General features: G+C 35.7%; 1 protein-coding gene across 12 annotated transcripts in view; it reads right to left on the reverse strand.

Annotated features, from left to right (window-relative positions):
* The window catches only part of DNTT (DNA nucleotidylexotransferase), a 172,445-nt gene that overhangs the window by 21,217 nt on the left and 124,415 nt on the right, over positions 1-26,813 (reverse strand). For 11 of the 12 annotated variants that reach the window (XR_002419400.2, XM_021293757.2, XM_021293755.2 and 8 more), the window contains 3 exons: positions 12,529-12,631; positions 5,185-5,448; positions 3,636-3,719 (listed from right to left, as the gene is read on the reverse strand). Coding sequence is in view for 11 of the 12 variants with exons in the window: in XM_021293757.2 (XP_021149432.2) it covers positions 3,636-3,719; positions 5,185-5,448; positions 12,529-12,631 (451 nt within the window). In the remaining variant the exon portion in view is untranslated. The remainder of the gene's footprint in view (positions 1-3,635; positions 3,720-5,184; positions 5,449-12,528; positions 12,632-26,813) is intronic. The other variant, XM_021293762.2, reaches the window with a different exon arrangement.

Genomic DNA, 26,813 nt, shown 5'->3' on the forward strand with positions numbered 1-26,813 from the left:
GGAAGCTTCAGTGCCAAGGGGTCGACAAATATTAATAGAGAAGATTAAAGTATAGCAAATTATATATTGAAATGTAGAGCAGCCCAGGAAATTGTTGTCTTTCATAATGAAAGACACTCTCTTACAGGCACTGTTACATTCCACCAAATTAAATAATAATAATAACAACAACAACAACAACAACAATAATAATAAATCGAAGTATATTTGCTATAGCATTGTTTTGAACTTGTTATACCAGCTTGCAAAATTTTAATGACAACAAACATTTTCAAATAAAGGATTTGGACTTCATCAGGGTCGAGAATTGGTTTGACTCTCCCTGACCCTTCTATCCCTTTTACTGTACACACATACAGAGTAATAAAAGAAGAAAAATGTAGCAGAAAGGTTTTGGCCCAGCTCCCGAATTATGCCCCAGTGACTGTTACAGAATCACACAAGAAAGTTTGCCTGGCCAGAGCCAGTGACATCAGGTAACTTTTCTTTAGCAAACAAGGAGAGAAATATGGAGATGTGATTCAGTTTTTACCTATGGTACCTAATTAACCTTAATTAAAATTGTACTGAGGGATCTCAAGCAGCTCACACAAGTATATATGCTTCCTGAATGTTTTTAGGTTTGAGAAAGCTTTCCTTTGAGAAAGGAAGTTTTCCTACCACAAAGAAACATGTCCTTATGAAATTTGTGTTCCAACCTAAATTTAAGAGACTGTACAGATTAAAAAAATCCATATTTTGTGTTCCCGCTGTCATTTTTTGTAATTAAAGCACTAGAATTACAGTAAAGAAGGGTCTCTAGTCTTCATAATAAAATTAAGGGGAAAAACAAAACCAAAAACAAAACATATACATTTAACGATTTGGGTATATGTTCCCTGAAACAACACTAAAGTTATGAATTATTTTCATCACTGATTTTAAGCTTACTAACCCGGTGACACTAAAAATTAACTTTGGCAGCAACACAACTTACCGCAAACTTCTCTTTCACTATGGGTCATCATCTCAAGTCTCACAGTTACAGACATTATTGCTTTATTATGCACATTCTTGACTTTATTACACACTGGGTGGCAGTGTGTAAGGCTTTTTGTTCAAACTGTCCTTTTATGGGAATAACTTAATACAAAATTGTGAAGGTAAAATGAAGAAAAATATTATTTAATTTAACGCATTAGGTTATAAACAGCAGAACATATGGACATGGGGCTGGGGGAGGGAGAGGAAGAGATGGGGTGTCTCTCCCTCTTGTTACAATGGTGCTACTTGAAAAAAGACCCTGTTTTAAGTAGATTATAACTTCAGTACTGCCTGGTCTGAAACTTTTCATATTGCACATCTGCCTTAGAATTTTTTCCTTTGTGGAAAATTTCAGCTAATGTAATTTAGCTATTTCTGAGAGTGCAGCAGAGAAAAGAACAGTATTTTGCTGTGTCAACAGCATGTCAGGACTCCTTGTTTTGAAATCTGTAGTACATCCGTGTTTTGCAGCAGAAAATAAAATCTGGAAGTAAACTGGCTGTGTCTGGAATTACGTGAGAAAACAGAGACTTAGATATTATTCTGGGGTGGGAGGAACACTTGAAAGCAAACAGATTCCCCAGCAGAAAGGAACATTTCATTCATTCTTGTCATTCATGTAAGTCATATGGAAGTCCTAGACTAAGGTCAAGAAAGTTGAAAATTGCCCTGAAGGCTTGGTTGGTTGTTTTTGTTTTCTTTCTTTTCTTTCCCCTTGCCCTTGCTATAGAATTCCTGCATCAAAACAGGTACTAAGGAAATAAAATTTAAATCTTACTGCTCAGTCCTGCCACTAATTCTTTTTCTTTGTTTCTGGGCAGTTCAGTGAGGAAATATAAGTTGACATGTAGAAGGTCTGGAAATTCAGTTACAGCTACAGCTGATGGCTTTAGGAAACATGTCATGGATATACACAATCCTATGCATTTTTCAAAGTCCTGAGGCAGATGCTCAATAGGAGAAAATTCAGGCCAAACTGAAATGGATTTTTAGGGCCTTAAATCTTTCTCTGCCTCAGTTCTTTACTTGAAAATTCAGGAAGACAAGAGCATTTTTCTTCCCAGAGGACACTGGAAAGATAAACTCATCATTTATCTGTGAAACATCCTGGCTAGTCCAGTGAAATTCACAAGAAACTCACATTTTCTTTCCCAGAAGGATTTGAATAGTACATTGGATATAAAGGCTAAACACAATCAAGAAAAAATAATATTGATTGATGCTGTTCATGAATGAACAGTGTCCATTTTGCATCACTGATATGCCTTAGGGTTCTAGGTAAAAGAAGCAGATTTAATGATATCTATGCTTGTACACCTGGCAGGCAAATTTTGCTGCACACAAAAAATAACACTGGCATTTCTGAAATTCTTTGTGTCTCTCTGATGCAGTTACCTGTTACACCCCAAAAAGCTATGTAACAGAGCATGTACTAACTTGCAGATAATAACATTTGTTATATGATATTGAAGCAAAGAGTTTATATGTTGAATGCTTTCAAAACATAAAAGGCAGAAAGACACTGACATCATCCCTGGGTTCAAGAAGGAACATCCCCCCTTAGACATTTGATAGCATATTTATCTATTATGCAATTTTATATTTTCTTCTGAAGCATCTAGTATTGACAATTGTCGGAGACAGGATATTTGACTAAATGGATCATTAGTCTGATAGTTTCCCCAGGTTTCCATGCGAATTGAGGATGCTACAGCATCTGAGCCTGATAAGCACATATGGAGACAGCTGAAATGGAGTGAAGGCTTAGATCACTGCTGCATCTCACAAACAATGAGACAAAGCTCTATGCAAGCAGAGATGCTAAAAGCAGTCTCTGTTCTACAAGTAATATATAGGAAAGTTTAATGTAAAATCTTGACATGACACTTTTTGCCTTCCCCTAAAATGACATCAATAAACTTCTTCAATATTGATTTTTGCTTATTATTAAAATGGCCTAATACAAATACAGACATTAAGCCAGATAAATGCAGAGATCAGTACATCTTCAGCCAAGAGCATTTAGACCATAAATACTACCAATTACTACCAAGACCAGCAAGCCTGACTAAACAGAATTTCATGTAGGACTTCTGAATGCAGAGCCTTAAAAGCAAGGTGATCCCTGATATCCACTTAGTATCATATCCTAAAAAACTTCCTCAGGCCTTCTAGTTAAGCCTGTACCACTCAATATCCCTTCTTCCTTCGAAATGTCAGCACAATCCCTGTTGAAACTGTGCCTGTGACACAGAAATGACTTTTCATTCTGAAATGGGACAGTAAAGCATTTTTTTCAAATACCGGCATGTGAGTTATTCTCAATTTTGTGAAGGATGTACAATTCCTTCTAAATACCATTGTCTAATGTATGTTTCTTGTTAAATTTCTGAAATTACCTCAGCAATGCCAAAAAAGATTTATGGATTTACTTGTTAACGTTTAATCAGGCTCTTTCAGTGCAACAAAATCTTGTGAAAGGGCTAGTGTTTTACTATATAATAGATAAACAATCAAGCAAAGATATTCTGTGTACTTGAATAGTAAAAATAAACTGAAAATGCATACCCAGAAATAAAACCACAATAGCTTTATTTCTGAGAATATAGTACCTTTGTCCTGTCATATAAGGCATGGTTATCCAATATCATCTTCCTTTCATGAGTAGCATACCTCCGCAAATCACGTCCAAATTGCTGTAAAAGATACAGCATATATCAGGAATTCTGACAAATCAAAATTGTTATCCTTTGTATAGGACCTCCAACATCAAACCAAATAATAAATGAACATGTTAAAATTACCTGTATTAAAAGACAATAGGCTGAAAAAATGGATCATCTGAAAGGACTATGTTTCAACAGGCAATGGTCCATCACTTCACTTGGTTAGTCTGAGAATAGTTGGGTACTGTACAAGAAAGTGAGTGTATGTACAGATTATGATGGGCTCCAATAGCCTGTAGGAGAATTATCTCAACAGGGAGTAGGAGCTGAGTGAGACAGACAAAGATGGAGTCATTGCCCACTCAACCAAAGGGCCTCATAAAGTACATTTTTAGTCTAGACACCTACCTACAGATTTGAGAGATGGGTTTTTAAATTGCCAAACACTTTCAGGATAAGAAGGACCCCAAAGTCTGCAGAATTTAATCCAAGGTCCAAATAAGTACATTTTATTACCTCAAAACAGAAAAGTGACTGAAGTAACTCATCAGCTCAGCAGGAGAATACATCAATTGCAGCATTTTCCCTGGTCTGAAACATCCTGCTTCCAATTAACCTGGGTAGAATAGAGTAGCAATGCACCTGTCCTGCTTCTAGCACATCAAAAAGATCATTCAGAGCAGGCTCAGCAGCTCTGTGTCATACCATGCAATCACTCCCTAAGAAAATGAACATCAGAAGGCAAGCATGTAGAACAGATTTAAAAATAATTCTGTCTGGAAAGAGACTAATAATATGAGTTTTGAGCTTGCATTTAGATATATTTTTTTATTTTGAAAATATGGTATTATTTTATATTATAGCCAGTGACTATAGGGTCTATTGGGAAAGTAGTTATCATTTCAAGTTTTTTTAACTTATTAAAATATCAATCAAAATATATTTTCTTCTAGTTAAAAACTAATGTGTAAATTTTGAAATTTTCCATTTTATTTACAATTTCAAACACTAAATTAAAATACGACTGAAAGAAAACATTTTACCTAATCCAAAAAGAAATATGTCAAATTGTCAATATATGTCAAATTCCTACAAAACAAATTAAGTGAGCATCTCTTCCTCAAATGTTTAATATAATGCAAAATTCTGTGACACTTTCCAAATCATCTTTCTACTTACTAACCATTTAAATTGCTTCTTAACACTAGTATGATGTAAAAAGACAACACAACTGACTGAAAATCTAGCTCTTCAGTCCATTAATCCAAACACTAAGATTCAAGGAAAAGAGACACTAACTCCTCTAGTGAAACATCCATAAATGTCAGTGATGAGTTCATCAGCTCCAACCTATGATCATGGGTTGATGATAACATGGAATGTGATGTGTGGAAAGTAGGAACATTTTTTTTGAATCCATTAACTCTGAATGGTCCTGCACCAGCAAAAACGGGTTAGCAATGCTAAGAAAACGTAGACTATTGTGGTTACTCACCCTGGAGCCTGTCCAACCCAACAGAGCATATGCATATTGCTCAAAGGGTGTTATGACCAGATCAACACGGATTGCTTTCCAGTGTTTGTCTTCTGCCATATCAAGGTTTTTTGATGTGTTGTCACTGCTGTTGTCTGCTCTTGGCTGACATAATTTTAAAATTGCAAAACACTTCTGAAAATTATCCATGGCATCAACTTGTCTGCTCGGTAGCTGTTCTTTTGTAAATGTTGATTCAACGATATCGCAATATAGGAGTAGACCCTAGAGAGAAGACATTGCTCCAATTGAATTTCTGGACTGGTTTTACTGTAATTTCAGAGTTTCTAGATAGTTGTATTAAAAAATCTTTTAAAATGCAGTTTCAGTAAACACAGAATGGTGCAGGGCCAAATCCAGGTTAAGCAGAGAAAAGAAACAGTTGCAAATTTTGGAAAAATATTACCAGATCCTTTGAGGGACATCTGTAGGGTTAGTCACTGCATAGGGGCAATGTCCTGCCCTCTACTAAGGAGACAATATTTGTAATTCTTCCCCTCCATCCTTTCCTCCTAAGCCTTTCGTGGTTGATGTCAACTGAAAATTCTGAGTAGGGACTGATGCTTTCCCATGTGGCAGACATCCAGAAAAACAGATTAGTCCAGAGCACAATCTTGCTGACAGATTACAAACAGACAATTTGGATTGTGTCTGTTGTGTGAGATTTCCTTATGACAGGGTCTGGAGCCACCAGAGATGTTGAATGGCCCTGCCCATGCCTTTTGTTTGAAGGGAGTGCACTAAAACAACATTGATCCTCAAGAGCCAGATTTTATTAAAGCATAAACAAGAATTTCTTTGTATAATAAAGAATGTTCAGAGTGAGAAAAATGGAAGAAGTAGAGCATTGTAAATTAATTCCTTCTAATCCAGCACTGTAAGAAGGGCTGGGTCAAAAGAGGTAGCACTTTCTTACAGCCTTGCTCTGTAGCCAGCAACCTTTCAATGGCTCCTGGTGTTGCAGTAAAATGTACTATCCCGTCTAGGCCCTTAGGAAAAGTATATTTCTGTCATTCCTCAGGCCTGTGTTTGTGCCTGTTCTCTGCATTTCTAGGCAGCTTCCAAGGCCCCTGATTTCCTGAACATCTCAGACTTAACCTGTGCTCCCAAGGCTTCTCACAGTTCTACATGTTCAGCTGCCCTCAGGTAAAGTGCAATCTCGCCTTACAAGCCAGAAAACCTCTCATCACCCAAAGCATACCACCTGGGACAAGAAAAAGAGACCATCCCTCTGCTGCCCACCACATCCTTTTTATAGAATATAAAACATCAAATACACAATAACAAAGAAATAAGGCAGATACTGTCCATCACACCACTTCCTTCAGTCATCCTTGAATCTTCAGAATAGAAAGGCAGCTTGATGCATAATAATATAACAATGCTCAGTGTTACTGAAGCCACCTCTAGCACGAGGTCTCAGCTGGCAAAAAGATTCTGCTGGGAGTGGTTCTGTATGATAAAACACTTAGGTATGTGCCCGAGTCCTGGTACACTCAGCTTTAATTTAGCTTTCATCGATTCATAAAATATAGGATACCACTGTGACTGTCTCCTCTGATCTCCTGATTTCACAGAAAGTAAAGACTTCTCAGATTTGCCTTTGCAAAATTTAACTTTTATTTAAAAGTTTGTGACAATAGTCCATAAACCACTTTTTTCATAGTCTATCAGGTGTTTAGTTGTTATTACTAGATGGAAAACTACTAAGCTGAACTTCCTACCTTCACGTTCTGCCTAGAGAAGCTCATTAGTTTTCATCTTCAGGTTCAACAAGACTACAACTGTCACGTTTTTTCATATCTCCTTTTACCCTTCTTTAAACCTACACATTGATCAAACCCACTTCTCAGATTTCTCACTGATGAAATGAATAGACTGAGTTTCTTAAAATTTCCATCATCAGGATTTCTTTATGTCCTTGGATCAATTTTTTGTCTCTGCTTTGAAGTCTCAAATGTTTACACTTTCTCCTTCTTCTGGACTAGGAATTCTTATACTAGTCTGGTCAAGCATGGTCAAGAATTTCTCCTGACTTTTAGTTAAAATATCCCTTAATATATAGTAAAGAATCATATGGGGGAGGGGGAAGAGGGGCGGAGTGTTGCTTGTGTGTTTTCTAAATTGCAATATTGAACTGAGAGGGTACAGAACCAATTTTATTTGATAGCTGTTGCTAGTTAACTTCAAGGATCTCCAGGTCAGACCCGTTTTGAACACAGGTGACAATGAAACAATTTTTGAATAATAGTTCCATGTTAAACACCAGGTTCTGATTATTTCTTTTATATAGTGCAAGTATGGTATTCACATGCCAATATGTTACATATCTTAGAGACTACCTTAAAGCAATAAAATTATTTTTATCACTCAGAGTTATAATTATGGGAAAAACAAACAAAAAAAAGCATAACAAAAGCACTTAGGACATGTTTTCCATGAAGAGACACAGATAGGTATCATTATATTTTCAGCCTGCGGATTTTTGTTCATGATGGTTCTAAATTAATGATCCCATTATTTTTCTGGGAATCAGTCACAGGCTGTTTTATGGGTCACGGAGACAACCTTTTTAATTATAACTGTTTGACTTGCATTGACATTCTTTCACTTCTTTGGAATTTTTCCTGATTTTGAAGATTTATGATACACTAATATGAGAAAACTCCATATGTAGCTCATTCTCTTAGATTACTAGTTTCCCAGTCTGCTGATTTGAAAATGCTTAATTTTAGCAGGTTCTCTCTCACATTCATCTTTAAAACAGAGAGTATTTTTTTCTTAATTTTACTGCAATGTCTCAAGGCACTGATGTTTGCTGTTTCCAAATACAAACAGCTGTTGAATGTTAATTTGTAACTGTAACTCTCTCTTTTTTATGAAACTATGCCTGCCTTCTGGTTAATTTTGTTGCTTTTTATGTTAAAAAAATGTTTTAAATCTCATTGATCATGGACCATTAATTGATGACTTCAAGCTTTTATTAAGCACTGACATTCTCTCCATTCTCTATAAAAATCTTCTAGCTACCTCATCAGTGTTTTCTATTTTTTTGCTTCATTTTTGCTTTTTGAGATTTGGGGCAATACATAGCATATCCCAAAACAAATCTAAATAATTTATTTCCCTAGGCAGAACCCTAACTAGATTAAGTTTTGGTAAAGCCTTATTTTACAATTCCAAGTACCTACATTTCCATTACCTGTGTGCTGTTTGTAGACAGTGTGCTCAGATCACCAGTTTTTCACATTTGCCACAGTCTGTATCAGTGTTTGTGTCCCCGTTGTTGAAATGAAGTTGAAATCTCCTTAGTTTTGGTGCAAGAAATTAGGAATTAAAGCTTATCTTTAGATGGGATACAGAAGGAATGGAATTCCTACTGTATGTGGGAAGGCTTAATAGGTTTTTTGTTTCAGTTCGCTTGAGGAATCCAGCAAGCTAATGGCAGCCTGCAGTGGTTTCTCTCTTCACAGGCAAGCAGATAAGCATGAGGGAGCATTTTGTCTCTGTGAGATATGGGGACAGTTGCACATGGCCACCAGCACTCCATACTTGGATTTTTCGCCTGTAAATTCTTGAGGTTATATGAATATGTATTACCTACATGTCTGCAACAGATAAAGTGGCCTTGGAATAAGATGCTCAGACCTTTTAAGTCATTCATTTTTAACTTTTAGTCATATACTTTATCCTCTGCTTCATCAATATTTTAATTCTAGCACTTAGCTGTGTTATCATCTTATATATGATCTCTTCTGCATCAGCTTTACTTAGTTTCAGAGAAATCTTTTCAACTTGCTACTCATTACAGGAGTATATAGTTGTAAATGAAAACAGAGTGAACTTGACACATCAGTCTTTGCTGTATTGGCCACATTGAAAGATAATTTAAAAAAATTCCTTTACCTAAAGTCATCCTGGATACCTACTAAAGTTCCTCCCTTTGCAATCTCTGTGAGAGTATGTAGACCACCATCTACTTCAATATAAAATCATGCAATTAGGCAACAATTACACAAGTACTGAGTTCAACAAGCAGTTGAAACCTGATTCAAAGCCAGGATATAATTTTTAAATAGGAGCCAAAGGGTAGGTCATATCCACTGGGACAATGTTTCCAGTTAACCTAATTTGATTAGCCACTGGACATCACCATCACCTCATAAAGCTGAAATGGCACTTGTGTATATTTTGAAAAAGTATTGTCTGAAGGGGCAGTCAGCTATGAAGATTGTGTGAAGTTTTGGCTACTGCTGGCTGCAAAACCTTCTCATTAGTCTGTGTCAAGGAATCTGCAGTTCTTTGCAAATTACAGCTTGATCTATACACCATAAAGTGCTGTAGACCTTGTTTACACAATCAAGTTTTATAATATGAGTATTTGCATTTCTCAAATATACAAAACCATCAAAACCAAATGTACTTTTAGGGCAGTTATGTTAATGCCCACAACAATTTTCCCTTTTTAGAATGATTAGGCTTTTTTCTTAAACAGACTGAGTGCTGACACATCAATAGCATTGATATTGGAATACATACATCAAACTGAGGAAAAGTGTGATTTTTTAGAAAAATATGTAATTAATAGCTGAAAAATCAATCAAAATATCATTTTTAATTAAGTGAAAACCTATGCTCTTTTTATTGTTACAAGCTGTCGTTATTCATAATTGTTAGTAGTTCCATTAAGTCTGTTAAGGCTAAGTAGGACAACTTCATGCCACTTGAAAATGTAATCCAGTATGTTCTTCTGCAATGTATATATGTTGTTGCTCTTATTTGCCTTCTAAGGTGGTTTAATAAAGTGAAACTGACATGCTTTTTTTTTTTTTCTGGTTCCATAAAATACCTATAGCTAATCCAAAATAGCAGGTAGGTATGTTAGTTCAGCTCAAGGAACTGATGCCTGGGAGCAGTAAGGCCTCTTAGGGTGAGGAATCATTAGCAAATGGCATCAAAGACTTGAGCAGCAGTATAAAACTTTGCAGCTGCCTCGGTCCCCTTTTCATCTTGTATGTCGGAATGGTCTAATTCTGGGCATGTCCTGAACAGCCTGGATTTGACAGCAATGGACAGACCAGCACCAGACTCCAAGGATGAAGATGTTCTGCTATCTCTATGCCATAAGCATTTGCAGTGCTGACCAAGATAAACTGATAGATATTAATAGATAGAGACATACACATACATACTTACAAACAGATACAGAATATACTGCAGAAAGATCAGATTTCATAAGAAATGGCACTGTTGCTTGGGTCTTTACTTAAAACATAGCAGGAACAAGCAGGACAATCCGATTCAGCCCCACCCTCTGCCTAAAGCGATTCAAGGCAAGTGCTCTCATGTCCAGTGCTGTAACCACCACGCAATAGTATATTTTAGGTAAGAAGGTCCTCAGCTCCTACTGAAGCTGAGCCACAATGCAACAAAAAAATTCATAATGCATTAAGTCAAAAGGAGAGACAATATGTGTTCACAAAGGAGCTCTGCATCCTTATGGGCAGAGCATTCATCCGAAAAACATAAGCTCTTTGTTCTGGCCTCTTGACCATTTCTGTATCTTGTTTTAGAAACAGGTTTCATTGCTGCTAAAATCCAACTGTCACTCAATAATGAATGTGCTGTTGTTCTGTAAACCTTGTTTACAAAACACACTGTTTCCAGCAAGGGAAAAGTGAGATTGGTTACTTGCTCCTCGTTATCCACCTTAAGGGGACATCAAGGCTTCCCCTTCCTGACCTATTTACCTTAGCAAGGGAGAAAGAAAAATGCAACATTATATTACATTAATATAAACGGAAAAAAATGAAGAATGTGGGAAAGCCTGTAGTAACAGTTATCTCTTCCTTTGTTGAAAGTACATATATAACAACGGGAACAGTGTCCAACGTAGCTGTGTAGATTTTTAGGAAAAAATGAAAATGTCTTTACACAGCATGTGCATGAAGCTCCATTGACATGGATGGTTCAGCCTGTTTGCCCACAGACTTCCAAGCTCTAACACACAGAAGTAATTTCTTACTGTCTTTATGAAGCTTTTTGGAATCCTTAAAACCGTAACCTGTGTACCGCATTACAGCTTTTCTGTTTTGCCACTCTACTTTGAAGCTCGATGGAGACTGTTCTCTGTTCATCAGCCCGTTTATCCCTGGTGATGCAGCATCAAAGAGCATGATGGTGTTGATTTAACCACTTATTTTTCAACAGCTTTCAATCTTGTTACATTAAACTTTTCAGTGAAGAAAAATGCCATTTTAAACTATTTAAATAAGTGTGAGGTCCATAGTTTAGAAGTTAAAGATTTCAGAATCTTTCACTAAGAGCTGCCAAAAGGAAGTCAACATTGTGACCTCAGTGATGTTCTTTGATGAATTTGGGCTTTGAAGCAGCAGCACAAAAGTGGAAAGCTGTGAAGCAGATGACAGGAGTACTGTCAAAAAGTATAAAATTGCTCTAGGTTTAGGTATTTTTTTTGTGTTCCCCCCTTCCCCTTAGAAATCAAAGGCAATAAAAGGTAATAAAAAGGCAAGAGGAGTATGAGTCCTCTCTTTCCTTTTTGCATTTTGATTTTGTTGGCTCCTTACTTATAAATAGTGCCAATAAAAGCCTGTATATTACAACTGCCACAGTGGAGAGGTAGTATAGCTAGCAGTATAAGCCATAAATATTTTGGAGGACAAAGAGAACACAGAAAACGTTTGTTCATAGCTTTAAAAATTCCCAGCTTGTCTGAGTTTGGTTTCTGTGGCCATTGTGTATCTCCTCTTCTGACATTTTCTTCATGCTGGGATTCCTAGATGAATCCTAATCTTTTCATCAAACCCTTGGCCACCCTTGACCTCCCATACTCACCCTGCATGCAATTCTGCCAAATTTTATCCTTAAAAAAAAAAAAAAAATCAGCAAGAACAATTTATTTTCTATTTCTTTCTTTTCGATTCCATTTATTGAAAGCAGCTCAGAGTGACCTCAAAAGTCTCAGCAGCTGCCAGATTTCTCAGATCACAGCCATTGTTCTCAAAACTACAACTAGCTTGATTTCTTACCTCTGATTAGCTGCATATTCTTAGGTAAAGATTTAACAGTGTGTGTGGAGTACTTCTGATACAACCTTCCGTTTTAGCATTCAGAGATGGAGGATGTACCTAGATCACCATGATCAATAATCAAACAGAGCAATATCTTACTTCAAAATATTGCAGCCAGCTGTAAAAAGGAGTCAACATTCTTTAAGTACTACATAGGCTTAATTCAGTGCTGCTAGAATATGTCGTTTTTGGCCAAATGTTGTTTAGTTCATACCTGCTTTTTCCATAAGTCCACAATTTTATGCAGAAGTTCATAATCTTCTCTTGATCCTGGACTGGTGATCAAAAAATCTATATCATGCCCAATGTTCTTACCCCTAGAAGCAATAAATAACAAGAAGGCTGAAAGAGTTAAGTTCCTATTGAATTTCACATTACTTTCTAAGAGAATATTTTTCCTGCATTATAAAGAGTTTGCAACATAAAGAGATAGCAATGTTTCTTGAAACATAAAAGAAATAGAAGAATCCATTTTGATTATCAGGCCTGTCAGTTTTCTTTGTTCAGCAATAATTTAAGTTTTTAAAATATTTTCTCTATTGTTGAACTAGATACTGCAGATCCATTTGGTGATGTTAAATCTCAATCTCTCTCTCTCTTCTTCTTAAGTCCCAGAAAAGAAGGTTTCAGTCATCTTTGGATTAAAAAAAAAAAACATTATCAAAATACAGTAGTACATATTATGAATCCAGTGCAGTAACAGCAGATAAACTTGCCAGTCTCACTACTGCAGGCTTAAATATTCCTCTTTAGCTTTTCATGGACACTTTAAAGAACAAAACTGTGACTATGAATAATTTTATTGTTTCTTTTAGTGACAGACATAAAATCTCTGAGTATTTTACATTTCTTCTCTTTTAAAATAGTGGGGGTTTTGCAGAAATTGAGCTTGATTTCTTTTCTTTTTTTTTTTTTTGAGAACAGTTCAGCCTTAATGTGACTAAGGCTTTTTTATTACAACCAATAAGGATTTCACAATTAAATCCACATGCACGAAGTTTAATTGTAAACGTTCTTCAAGAAAAATGATATCATAACCTCTTTGTTTTTCTTCAAGTCTAAGCATTCAGTTTGCTTTTCATCCACTTAGCAAAATTGTTAAACATAAATCAGATTAAGATGTAGCTATCATTGGAAAACAAGAAAAAGCATGCTATCAGAATATTTCCCTTTAAAATTATAAAACATTTGAGAACATCTGAAAATTTATCTCGCAGTGCAATTCATCTGAAGATTGAAGAACCAATACAAGGTTATAATTTTGCTTAAAATACTGCAACAGAGACTGCATACACATCTATTTACTGGCTGTAACCAGTCTAGCCTGAAGAAAAAGGAGCAGATATTTCTGCAAATAGGTATAGTATGCAGGAGGTGAAATAAACACCCCAAATCTGGAGTAGAGGCACTCAAGTGTGGCATATCTCCAAATCTTTTTCATATGTTCATGGGAACAATCTGCTCTTCCTGATGTTCACAGGGGTACATGATGTTATAGCTCAGGTGTGTTTCAGGCCAGCACTGTGTCCAGTTTTCTAAGAACTTGTGAATTGTTATACAAGCGATGAAAATGGGAACTGTACAAAACAACAGATTTGCTTTTTTTGTATTTAATGGAATAGTTCATTCTATTTAAATGGTACATAAAACTGAATCTGATTTCTTAAACTTGGAAATTTGTAGGAAGAGAACTGGTAGACATGCCAACTGCCATTTGCATGACAGGAAATCATCTAACTGACGGATAGTTGTACAGCCTTAACAGCAAGATAAAAGGAAAAGAAAATCTAGGCTTTACATTTGACAAGCAGTCTAACTCACTGTAATGCAACTATTGTGCCATGTCTGCAGCAAAGTCAAAACTGCTTAAACAGGTGGAAATTATTTCAAAAGAAGTTTCAAACAAAGCGTCAGTCTAGGCTTAGAAACTGAACAGCAATTCAAACTCGAAAAGCTAAAAAACATCTAGTATTCCATGTAACGCTTCTTGAGTTATTTTGTCAGATGACATTTATTATCTCTTAAACTACCACAATAATCCAAAGCTCTTACACAGCACTTTTTACATGCCCATCTCAAAACGTTTTTTTCATAGGGAAGGAATTTACTATTTCTATCTTAGACACACAGAAAGTAGCATAAGAAAACTTGCTACAATTATTTAAAAAACAAATCAAAGGACAACACTGAAAGCTGATGGAATCAGGAACTGATTCCCGATTCTTCCTCTGGTACTCAACACATACATATTTCAGGTCAACCACATCTACAAAATCCTACTTCAAACCAGCCATAAACCCCCCAGAAATCCAAGGTGTTTCACAATTCATCTGATTCCCAAGACAGAGAGCATTTATTGAAATGCTTTTTATTTGTCAAGTTAGAGTGTTTAAATTGCATATAAAAACACATGATATAAAATCATTGTTATTGTCTGAGCAATATTTCATCTTCTATTTGAACTAATTGACACTGGATTAATTTCTGACTGAATTTGTCAGGCTGTTACTGGAACATTTAGTCTAATTTCCACTAGTACTCTTTACAAAATAATGTATTTCAACCTAGAGAAATGTATTACCTTCCTTAAAGCAGAACAATCCAGTAAATTAAAAAGCCGTATATCATATATAGCCTGTGGCTTGTAAATCATACAAAAAGTTGCAGCAAATTGCACATGGACCATCATTCTATTGAAGCTGAAGGGAACATACCAATTGATTTCAGCAAAGTAGAGCTTTTAACATATAGATATATACTTGTATAGATAAATTTACTTGTGTGTTGATGCATACAAACATACAGCCTTCGATATTCATAAAATTACATAATGGGCACATGGGATGGGATAATGCCAAGGTGCTCTGTTCCCCACTCAGGAAACATATGTGTTTATTTATCAACAAGTTGATACATACATCAACAGTTGAAGCTAACTCTATACGTAGAGACTAGATAAGATACAGGACTTGATCATATACAAGTTAAATACCAGGTCTTCAAACTGGATATGAAAATGCAGAATTGATCACCCCAGAGATGAAACATCAATCCCTTGTTCATTCCTGAAACTCACCAAGAGGAATTCTGCAGGCTGCAGTCTTTTTCAAACCCCATCACATTCAAGAGAGCAGGTTCCTTATACAGGACTACAGATGGGTTCCGCCATGATCTAGAGACTGAAGGGGGTTAACTAAGCATCATTCACTGAAAATGAAAACAAATGCTTTGTTTGAAAAACAAACACCAAGCTGATGCTATCAGTGCCAGGTTTTGTCTTACATTTGGTAGCCCAGTGAGTAGTGCAGTGATTCCTCATCTTCTTGTTGCCTTATTTTTCTCAGTTAAGAATATTGGCAATGTTCCTGCTTCACAGGAGAAATCTCCTCAGTCTCGTTCTGCTTTCCATTAGGGTACAGTTCCCAGACCAGAGTTCAGAGAAAGCCTTTGGGTCCACGCCACTGTCCACAGGTTATTTAGTTACTTGCTATTGGCTATCGGATTAAAACCATTCATCCAGGAAGTAGAACACACTGACATTTTCACAGCCAAGTTGTCATCCACTGGCTGTTAAATACATAATACAGAGCCAGGGCCTGGTACAGGGACTAGAGTCTTAGGAGTTCTCTCTAAATAGGCATCCTAGTCAGTACTCCATCACGCCCTCATCCTGGGTCTACAAATCTCCCATTTTATACTGCAAGATGGCATAAATCCACTGGGCTAGTGATTTTAGCATACTAATGGATGATGTGAGATGTATTAATTTGATTTTGGCACGTCAGTGCCTACATACTCTAATTGTAAGGCTTTTATATAAAATTTGAATACCATTTTAACAATAAAAAAACCTGCAATTATGTTTTAGAAAAATTAATATACATTCTCTTAATGTATACAAGAGTTGCTCAGAGCTTGCCTATTATATTTTCTATGCCTCCTATGAAATAGGAATGATAATATGTCTAGTTTCTAGATGCCACCTGCACAAAAGCAGGATCTGGGAAATCATTTGCTTCTATCCAGAAATGCTGGAGCTGTTACGAATCAGAAACATAGGTGCCCCTAGAAGCAGAGCAATCAGGGACATCAGTGGGGAGTTCAGGTTTCTGAGGCTTTGAATGCGAAAGGACAGGGATTCGAGTTTTGGATTTGCTACTCAGATTCGCATCCATCATCTTTTTCCTTTCTTTAAATCTAAACCTAAATCCTTGTTGGTCTGGAGCTACAAGAAATTGAGCACCTTGCAAAACTGAAATTGCAGCTAAGGTTTTGTCCTAATAATTTATTTGAGCCTGAAGGTTATAGAAGACAAAACGTTGTTAATTGTGTTCAGTTCTTGGCTGACTAAACTTGCATAAAGCTGGTGTTCACTAGTCATCAATTAGTTAACTTTCAGGTTGTTGGAATTTTATTTTTTGATATTATTAATGCAAAATCTAGATTCCAAGTCATCAAAATTAACTATGACTAAAACTTAAATAGACAAATGAATGGCAAAGGATAATCATATTGTCTTTCTCTACAAGGGCAACACCTGCATGATTAGACATTTTAGAGTAGTATGTGTGCAGAGTATTTTGAAATCCCAGGATATTACACAATAATTAAGCCATATCAGTGGCAACTCTGATAAGCTGACTTTAGTTGAGGAAAGATGGACTGACATTTTGTTACCTCTCACAAAAATTCGCTAATGGAGGAGCTTAAACCAATTTTTTGCAGCAATGAGTTATGTGTCAAAACCCTGAAAACCATTTAGCAATCTTTGTGCTTACACAGAGTTCGAGTGGATACAGCAAAAGATACCATATTTCCAAGTATGTGCTTGCATTAGGTAAAACTGTAAGCTTTTCTTAACCTGGCAAGCCCTTGAAGTGCATGAAACACAAAGTGAATATCGACAGCCTGTGTTTATAAGAGTAACTGCGTCTTCCTGCTCAGTAATATTTCTAGGAAATACAGACATCAAAGTAAAATCACAGACAGCACAATACCTTTGGATGGATCTGTCATTAAAAATTATTTTTTGTCACCTTTACTATTGACATTGTGTTGTACATAGAAATATTACTCACTCCTCAGTGTTTCCAAGATATGCTGGGCTTTTGCCTGCTAACAAAGGAAAGCCATTTCTCCTTTGAAGTGTTGCAGCCTAAGTCCTGGATTTGTTCACCACCATCTTCTCTATCAGCTCCCTTCAACTGTGAGGGCCCTTCTCCAAAAGCAGCCTCTTTGTTCAGCTGTGGTCAGATGTATCCAAATCTGCCATTACTCACAGTACATACACACAGCCCTGTCTCCCCTCGCTAAGCTTGCTGTACTGTAGGTTTTATTCACGGGCTTAATTTATCTCCAGTTTTCTTTCAAGCCTTTTTTAATTTTGCCCTACAATATGATTCCTCCTTTTTTTTTTTTTTTTTTTGTTACAATATGGATAATTTCTTTCTAAAATTATGCTCTACTGCAGTGACATTCTCACACTTGTCTGCTTAGTATTCAGAGGCCATGGGAATGTTATGGAGGAATACACAGATCTAGGGATTTTTTTTTTCCCCCCAGAATTCTTTCTTAGCTTGATTTTACAGGTTCTGTATTAGATTCTTTTCTTATTGGGTGCACCTCACTTGTTCTTTCTGATTGACAGCTCTTAAAAATGTACCTGTTATTTTTCAAATTCCTAGAAGCACATACTGATAGATGTACAATTTTTCTCTCATTTTCTAATCCGACTGTTAACCCACTGTAGAATAAACCAGAATAAAAAAGGATAAGATCTTGGATAAAAGTCTTCCATGAAGTCTTTTAAATCACTTAAGTGATTAACTGTATGGCTTACCTAAAGTACTAGATGATCATAAAAATGACTTCTGACTTTAAAACCTTGAACACGGTACTAAGTTGGTCTTTGGTTTTTTTAGGTTATCTGGTAATGGGTCACAGTAATATTTTGCTTCACAGACTGCATTTTTTCATGTTTTCAGAGGTTCACACTTCATTCAAAGTGCGATTATAACAGTTTTTACAAACCCTTCCCAAGCAAAACTCCAACTTCACTTCTGTGTGAAAACAGGTCTTAGGTTGAATGATTTACCTTGGAGCTGTCCTTGTCAGCTAAATAACAAACTATTTGTCTGACTTCTGATTAGAAATGCAAAGTGATCTTTGCTTTGTTGGCTACTTACAGGTGCTCATTTCCAACATCTGATTAACTATATCAAATTATAAAGAAGCATAAATTTTTGTGTGGTTCCTGGAATGAAGCAAATTAATTGCATATAATTAATCACATAAAAAAATCTTCAAATCATATACTCATTTGACTGCCACGAAATATAACATAATGAAGTGTGGACAAATAATGGAGAACAGAAATGGATTTGGCATAGACATTTCATGCTTCTTGCTATTTGACTGAACCTTTTCTTCCTGTTAAAATTGTGGGAAAATATTGATTGTGGAGGAAGGCATATGAACTCTTAAACGCTGGATACCAGTTAATGCTCTTAGTCTGATGAAACTGGACTGTATTTACTAAAACAGTACATTTATGATAATATTAATATTCAGATTTGGCGAATTGAAATGGTTTTTAAAAATGTTTGCAGACATTACATTTAGTAAGAAGAACCCATAGCTGTGAAATAGCTTCCTGAAAATGACTGCTATCTGGAAAGACAGTGAAAAAATTCAGGCCATCAGGAATTGCTATGCAACCAATATTCACTGTAAAACTAGCAAGATCCTTTAACTTTCCTGACCAGCAAATAATCATTGGAGCTTAAAGAACATTTTTAAAATAAGTACCAAGGCCTCATATTTGTTCTGAAACTGTTTGTTTTATTTTCAGGGAATACTGTTTAATTTAATTGTCTTGATTTTGATACAAAAAGTAGTAGTAGTCACAGGTCTCAGTCAGCGAAAAGCAATTCTTCACTCTCATACTATAGATTTTCAAAACCTTGTTCCATAAAGTTGCATATTCAGGTGTAAATTAGTAGCAGTTTAATAAAATATAAAGTCAAATTCTCAGAATATTTTGAATGAGTGAATTTACTGAATTAAGAATTGAATAAGTTGCATTTTGATACAAAAAGCTAGGAAAATCAGTAAAAGTAATCTCAGACTAGAACTACATGGAATAGGGCTTAAATGGCACATGGAGAGTGTGGACAAAATATCAGAGGATATAACTCTCCCTTCTGACGAGCTCAGACTAAAAGCAATCCAGCTGAAATTTATTTGTACAGCAAGCAACATATTAGTTAAAATGCTGAAAGCTCATAAAAAAAAAAAAAAAAAAGACTAGTCCTTTATTTGTGGGAAGAAATATGGGAATTCATTACATGTTAAATTAAGTATTATCTTATTTGCATTCTTTGGGGAAATTCAGGGAGGACAGCTTCTAGACAGACGTCCCCGAGTGATTTGAAAATACGTGAGGCCATTTGAATATTTCCTTCAACATAGATGAGCAACATGCATAAACATTCAGGAAGACCAAATGCAATTGCTGAAGTGATGATTGTGTGGCAATGGAAAAGGGATTAAAGGTTGAAGAAGATTACACATAGCTGAAAGAAGGGACAAATTGTGATATAGCACAGTGAACTTTTGTTTAAGCAGCAAAGAGAAAGCTTGAATAAGTAGCAGAACTATTCCTTTTAGATATAGCAAACAAATAATTTATAAGTACCATAAAACACGTTCCTGAGGGAAAACTTCAGTAGCCTCAGTGTGCATGCATTGTCAAACATATAATTATAGGTATTATCAAACATGTGCACACACATGCATACAGAGTTCAAAGATTACTTTCTGATTATTCTGATAATGATGCCATATTTTTACTCTAGGGAGGCATCCTCCATGCTGGATCTAATTTCACTCCTATATCCCTGGCAACATGGAACTATTATTTGACACCAGTTGAGTTTGACCAACTAGAAATGGCATGGTAATTCTGTATCTAATAGCAGCAGTCCTTATTAAGGTACTTCTACTACCCGTCTCCCACCAGCATGTGCATTCTCAGAATAGGAACAGAAATTTTTATTCCAAGTCCCAGGTAGTATACATGTTTGTGTATTTACTAATTAAGCAGTTTTTGCTGAGACCTTGAACAAGAGATGAACAATTTCTTACAGCCAGATATTAAAATAATTGTGAGTTACTGTCACTCAAACTATGAAGAACTACACCTTTTTTTCTTGTATAAACCACATTATAGAGAGGAAGAAATCTTTAAGCTGGAAGTACTGGAGTTTGACAGTGTTAAAACTATTGCAGAGAAGGTAAAATCCTGGACTACTTAACAGGCGGAGGAGAAAAATTCCATGGCTTGCAAAGTAGTCACAGATTTCAGTCAGCCAAGAATAATTCTTCACTCTCATACTACAGATTTTCAAAGCCTTGTTCCATAAAGTTGCATATTCAGGTGTAAATTAGTAGCAGTTTAATAAAATATAAAGTCAAATTCTCAGAATATTTTGAATGAGTGAATTTACTGAATTAAGAATTGAATAAGAAATTAATTATTTCAGCACACTTCTGACTTTTTTTTCAGATCTGAAATCAGGACCTGAAGTAAGTGGCTTTATTTGCAACAGGCCCATTTCATTTGCAACAAGAACCGCATAATGGAGGGGGGGAATAAAAAATAAAGGTAAAAAAAATCTTGTTTGTGGCAGAGTCTTCCAAATTACAACAAAATGATGTAATGTTTATTTCCTCAGAAACTCTCAATGACATATTCTGATCAACACTGTAGAGATTATTAACAGCCTAAATAGCAGCATAATACTATACCAGTCCTTTGCTATCGTAAATGACCAGCTAAATCCTGTACACCAAACACAAGCTGTTCTTCAAATCACGGTCAGCTTTAGCTCAGCCATTTTCCTTAATATTCAAGTCATCTCCACATTTTTAAAACAACATTTAGATTCTCTGATGTCAATGCAATGGTGGTTCACATACATACAGAGTAGGTAGCAAGAAAATAAAAGCCCAGTGAACTGCAAAACCAGCTCAACCAAGGTTAACAATCCAAATAGACTGACACAGAAAAAGCAGAGACAGCAGAACACAAAAAGTAACTGTTCACAAGCCTGACTCACACTGTGCAATGATCAATTTGTTAGCAAACAGAGAATGAAAGAGGGAACATTCAGCCAAAATAAAGCAGGTGCACTCAAACGTGCTGAACTACCACCAGCTTCACTTGCTCTCTAGGTGCATGATCTTTATTCCTCCACCTTAAACATGACAAAGAGATAAGATTGATGAGGATGCCAGAGGCAAGGTATCATTTTTTAGTTCATCAAATTAGACAGTCAGAAGGCTCATCTATACCATTTATCACATGAAGACATATTAAACTTCCCAAAGGTTGCAGTTTTTAGAATCATAGATAGATCTGATTCCAGAACTGAAACTCAGAGAAGCTTTCCATTGCAGGACTGGAGTGGTAAATAGGAAAAGAGAGCCGTATAGACTATCAGTTTATTTTACACAACGGATAATTAAAAATGCTAAATAATAATTTTGTCCATGGTTATTAAAAAATGAATAATCAGTAAGGATCCTCCCCACCTTACATTGCAGGTATATATGACAGGTGTAATTTGTTATTTCACCTCAAGTGAATGAAACCCAACATGGTCCACATACATAGTCAGGGCCTGCTTTCCAAAACTTAAGTGATATGTCTGAAGTAATGAGAAAAACAATAAAGCAAAATCTGGTTTGTTATTTGAATTAGAACCTATCTGCCTTTGAAGGCAGTCTGATACCAGTGGTTCCCAGCCAGTGTCAAAATTCATTCTCTTTCTAATGCCATGTAGGTAGTAATGTACTACAAAATACCTGTTGAGATGAGAAATGCTAGTGTGGGAAAATACTTGCACAAATATTTTGTAAGTGGACTATGAATTTAGTGCCCAGCATTACAGTCACCCTACTGGACTTGGTTTGCACAAGCCAATAAAATTGAGAGTTGAGTATTTATGGAAATCTAAACTCAGACTGAAATTTTGTACTCTGTATCAAAGAAAATTATGGATTTCCTGTTATTTTTCCATGACTGTACTTCACAGGACTATTTTGGGGTATAATTAATATCTGTGAGATGGTTTAATAGGATGCTGATTAATGTCTGAAATAGCAATAATCAAATTAAATTAGCTGAAGTAAATTCTGCAAGCAGAAAAGACAATGAAAATTTAAACTGAATTCACGATTTACTTAACTGAAAATATACCATGCAGTTATGAAAGATACTTTGACTCATTTTGAGGAAATTTGGGGGTAAAAAAATAGCTGTAGCAGCTTTGCCTGCAGAACCACTTTTCCCACTGATTAAATTAAATAATTTTAGATTAGGCTGTCTCTGAAATGAAAACATAGTGAAAACTGAGCCAGTCTTCTCCTGGGCAGCTATAAATCAAGCTTCTACAAAGGTCTGAATTGCCAAAGATAGCATATAGCAGCTTCTTCACCCAGAAAGTAAATTCAACAGAAACCCAGCTGAAATACATAAGTATTTGGCAAAAATTCACAGCTGTCTTCCCTGGAAGAGGTGCCTGAGGATGGACACTTCATTAAAATGCTACTTTACTTGCCTAATGTAATGCTAATTCTAATTCACCAGGGGCAGAACTCATTTTTCATAGCTATGGAAGCTATTTATTTTATTTTTGAAGTTAATCCGACCCTGTGATAAAGTACCAATGGAAAAATCCCTTTCCCTTTAGGAGCGGAAACTTATAGGCCATAAGGGAATACAGCTTCAACATTGGATAAACAAAACAAGCACTTTTGTTTTCTCATTTATTCAGCATGATATTGCTGCTATGAAGCATCAATAGCTTCTGTTCAAGGAGACTTTTAGGGAAACATCTAACAATGCAGAGAATGCATTAATTAAAAGATCTTTCTTGTATCAAGTCAGGATGAAGAATTGTCTCTTGTTGCAGCAGAAGGGTTCACATCTCTGGATATTGCTGCGAGTCATGCTTCAAGAATGAAAATCACTGAAGTGAGGAGAACCAGCGTGAAACCTGTGCAATACCACTCAAACATTACTTAGAACCTAATTTCACCCTCAGTGACTACATTGCCTCAAAAAAGTATAGTAATGCATGCCATTCACCTAGTCTCTCATTAAATGAGCTTTCAAAGACCAAGTGTATGTCACACTATGCTTGACTGTCTGTCTTTTATGACCCAAAAGAAACCTAAACATTGTTTCTCAGAGTACAGGACACCTGGGTGCTCCTATTCATGTTGTGCTGATGTCTTTTTTCAAGCTTTGCTTTAACAGATATGTCATGTTACTTTGATGCAATAAGAAGAAAATATAAATTAGAAAATGGTTACTCAACTGAAGAACTGAAATTACCAGCAATACTGCTAAATTTAAAGTTATCTGCTGATGTTATAAGCCCTATCAGATTACCGGCATTGAAATTATTTAGTGGGTTAGAAAAAATAATAACGCAAAAAACTTGAAAATATTTATTTCCTGACCTTATGAAAGGAATGAGTGGTGAATGGCAGTTTTATGTATCGGCTTCTGTGGAATTTTAGCCAAATGTTTATTTCAAAGCATATTCAGTTTAAAATAAATCTGCATCCTTTTATACATGGATGTCTAAGAAAAACATTATGTTGTGGAATATCATGAAAAATTTACTGGAAGTCAAAATCTGAAGATCTAACAACAACAACAAAATTGACCAGAAAACATTATTCCTGAAAGAAAATTACAGACAAACTGACTGGTCTACTTTGTGTATATATTATCTTGAGGAGAATCACCTGTTGCTCACATGCTGAAATTAATTCCCTTCAACCTTCACTTCAGAGCTGTTAAAAAACAGCAACAAAAAACCTGTGAAAAACAGTTACAAAATTAAATTTCAACTACATTTGTCACAGAGTCTTAAAATTGTTTATAAAAGTTCTCTACCAGCCTGGTGTCTACTGAGACAGCAAAACAGGATAATGGCCATGTAAGAATTTAGTCACTTCCTTCTTAATTAGAAAGTATGGCTATCCTTATGTATCATAATAACTGCAGTACTGCCTAGACAGCATTATTGTCTTCCAGCTTTCCATGACATAAATGCCTAAATGTGGCTGTCAAAAATCATATCCTGATGTTGAATATTTATCCCTCTTTGGCTTGCACACAAGAAGACTTTTTGCTACTAACAGCTCTAGGTGCTCTGAATTCCATATTTGAAGTAAATTCACTATTCCACCAATAAAAACAAAACTATGTTTAAGCTTTGAATCACTGAGAGTGCTGTCTCAATTTCATGTAAATAATGCAGCTGTACCTGGAAGCTGTCCATACAATTTCAAGCTTTCAAAGCTTATAAGATGTACTGTGCCAATCTGTCACAGTTTTATTTAAAGTCATGAAACACACTGATGAAGTTTTGCTTTTGCTGTCTTGATGAATCCTTTAAATTACACTCCGTTCCAATCAAGCATTTCAAATGACATCATAGAAACTTCACGCATATATAAATTTTGCTGAGTCCCAATCAATGGCAAAGCAAAACCTCTTCAACGTATATACTCCAATGAGTATTGATGTGGATTTGGGATCTCATATACTCATCTGAAATGTACATGACATTTTAGTCTTGAAACTTATATCTAATTTCACATGTGTAAACTCTACTGTCAACATATTCTGCAATAATATGGAGCAAGCTTTCTCACTCTTAAGAAACAGTCCATATGACAGTAGTACAGTATCTTTGCTTACCAGAAATGGAAATTTTTTAATTATGCCAAATATATAGGAAAAAACCTAAATATTCCAATATGTAGTAAGTACTGAAGGATCAGGCTTGACTAAAGAGGAGGTACATTTTTATTATTTCTAACAGCAGGCATCTCAGACTAGACCTGTGCAGACATTGTGAGATACCAAGTCTCTTTTGGCCTAATTCAAAGGCTTTAGAATTATACAAACAGAGATACAAGGAAACTCAACTACCCTACTTACAAGGAATACAGCTAAGAGATCAGTGCACTCAAAAATATCAGATGTTTCAGTGAACTCTCAGAGAATATAATGAACTTTGGGAAAATAACAAAGACAAAAAGGTAAAGAAAATGACCTCTCCCTCAGATACAGATGATGAAAGGAGAAGGTTAAGGCTTTTGGGACATCTGTCTAGCTGCTTTGGGCACAGTTGATCACCAGCACTTTTCATGAAAGGCTACCACAAACTGGGAGAGAGCTGAATGCTTCTAGATCTGGATTAGTCATTATATATAGATATTGCTGTGATTCAAGATGAATTCAGGTGCCGTGTCCACCTTCTGCAGGTGTTCTGACTGTGAATGAAGTTTGCCGTCATGAAGTATTTTGATGGACTAATCAAGTGGTGACTGTAGATTACACACGTACTCCAAATGCCTAAAGGCAGAACTGAACAGCTGTAATGCATTGATGTTCCAGATTTGTAAGTCAGAAAGCTTTGCAGTGTTTTGTTTCCATCTCAACTGGTACATAATCTACTCAGATGCCACATTTCAAACAGCATTAGTTGTAAACCAAAACCTCAGCTAAGGGAGTTATGTATTGCTAGAACAATAACATAGTGATCTCTTCAACATCAATAATGCAACAGAGGAAACAGAAAGATCAGCTGCATTCAAATTATTTACTGAAACAAGTAGACAATAGTCTGCATTATTAATTATGAAAGTTGTATATTTTTTAAAAATGCTTTTATAAAGCTATTTGTCATACTCAACTAAGGCTGTTTCCATTTACTAGTTTAGATTTTTATTGTCCAAGAGAGAATCAGTTGGCTCAGAATTGTATTTCTATTCTACTTACTCAGAGTCTCCTTAATATATATAAGCTACTATTTAAGATGTGATATTTTATTTTGAAAGAAGAAAGAAAGAAGGTATTTTTCTATACTGACACTACAATAAAACTAACAAACAGCTTTATAGCAACAATTTTTGCTATATTGGAGCTTTCTAGTAAAAGACTGAAAATATGCATTCAAACCTAGTCCATTTTAATTCTCTCTAGCTAATTCTCTTGAGAGATTCAAATGGATTATTCCTTTTTCATATTCCATTGTAACTAACTTCCATCAAAACGTCCTTTTTCAGGCATGTCTACTTTGGCATTTCCAAAATCAAAATATTGACTTTAAACAGTTTAAAAGACAACATTAATGTTCATGCAAGGAAGGAAACATGTATTTTCAGAATGTCTGAATGACAGCAGATGTTCAGCCAGCCTAGGTTTCACTTACTTGGCAGTGATGGCACAATCTGTAGAATCAACCTACTGTAAAAACTAAGGTTTCTATTTGCTTCCTTCTCAGCTGCACTGGAAGTTATATAAACATGACAGTTTTTCTATTAAAACTCCTTGAACTGAGAAATGGATTGCCTGCATCCACTGGAGGGAGAAAAAGAACAACAACAACCACCACCACCACCACACAATAC

The sequence above is a fragment of the Columba livia genome, chromosome 6 (assembly GCF_036013475.1).
Source record: "Columba livia isolate bColLiv1 breed racing homer chromosome 6, bColLiv1.pat.W.v2, whole genome shotgun sequence".
Lineage (NCBI taxonomy): Eukaryota > Metazoa > Chordata > Aves > Columbiformes > Columbidae > Columba > Columba livia.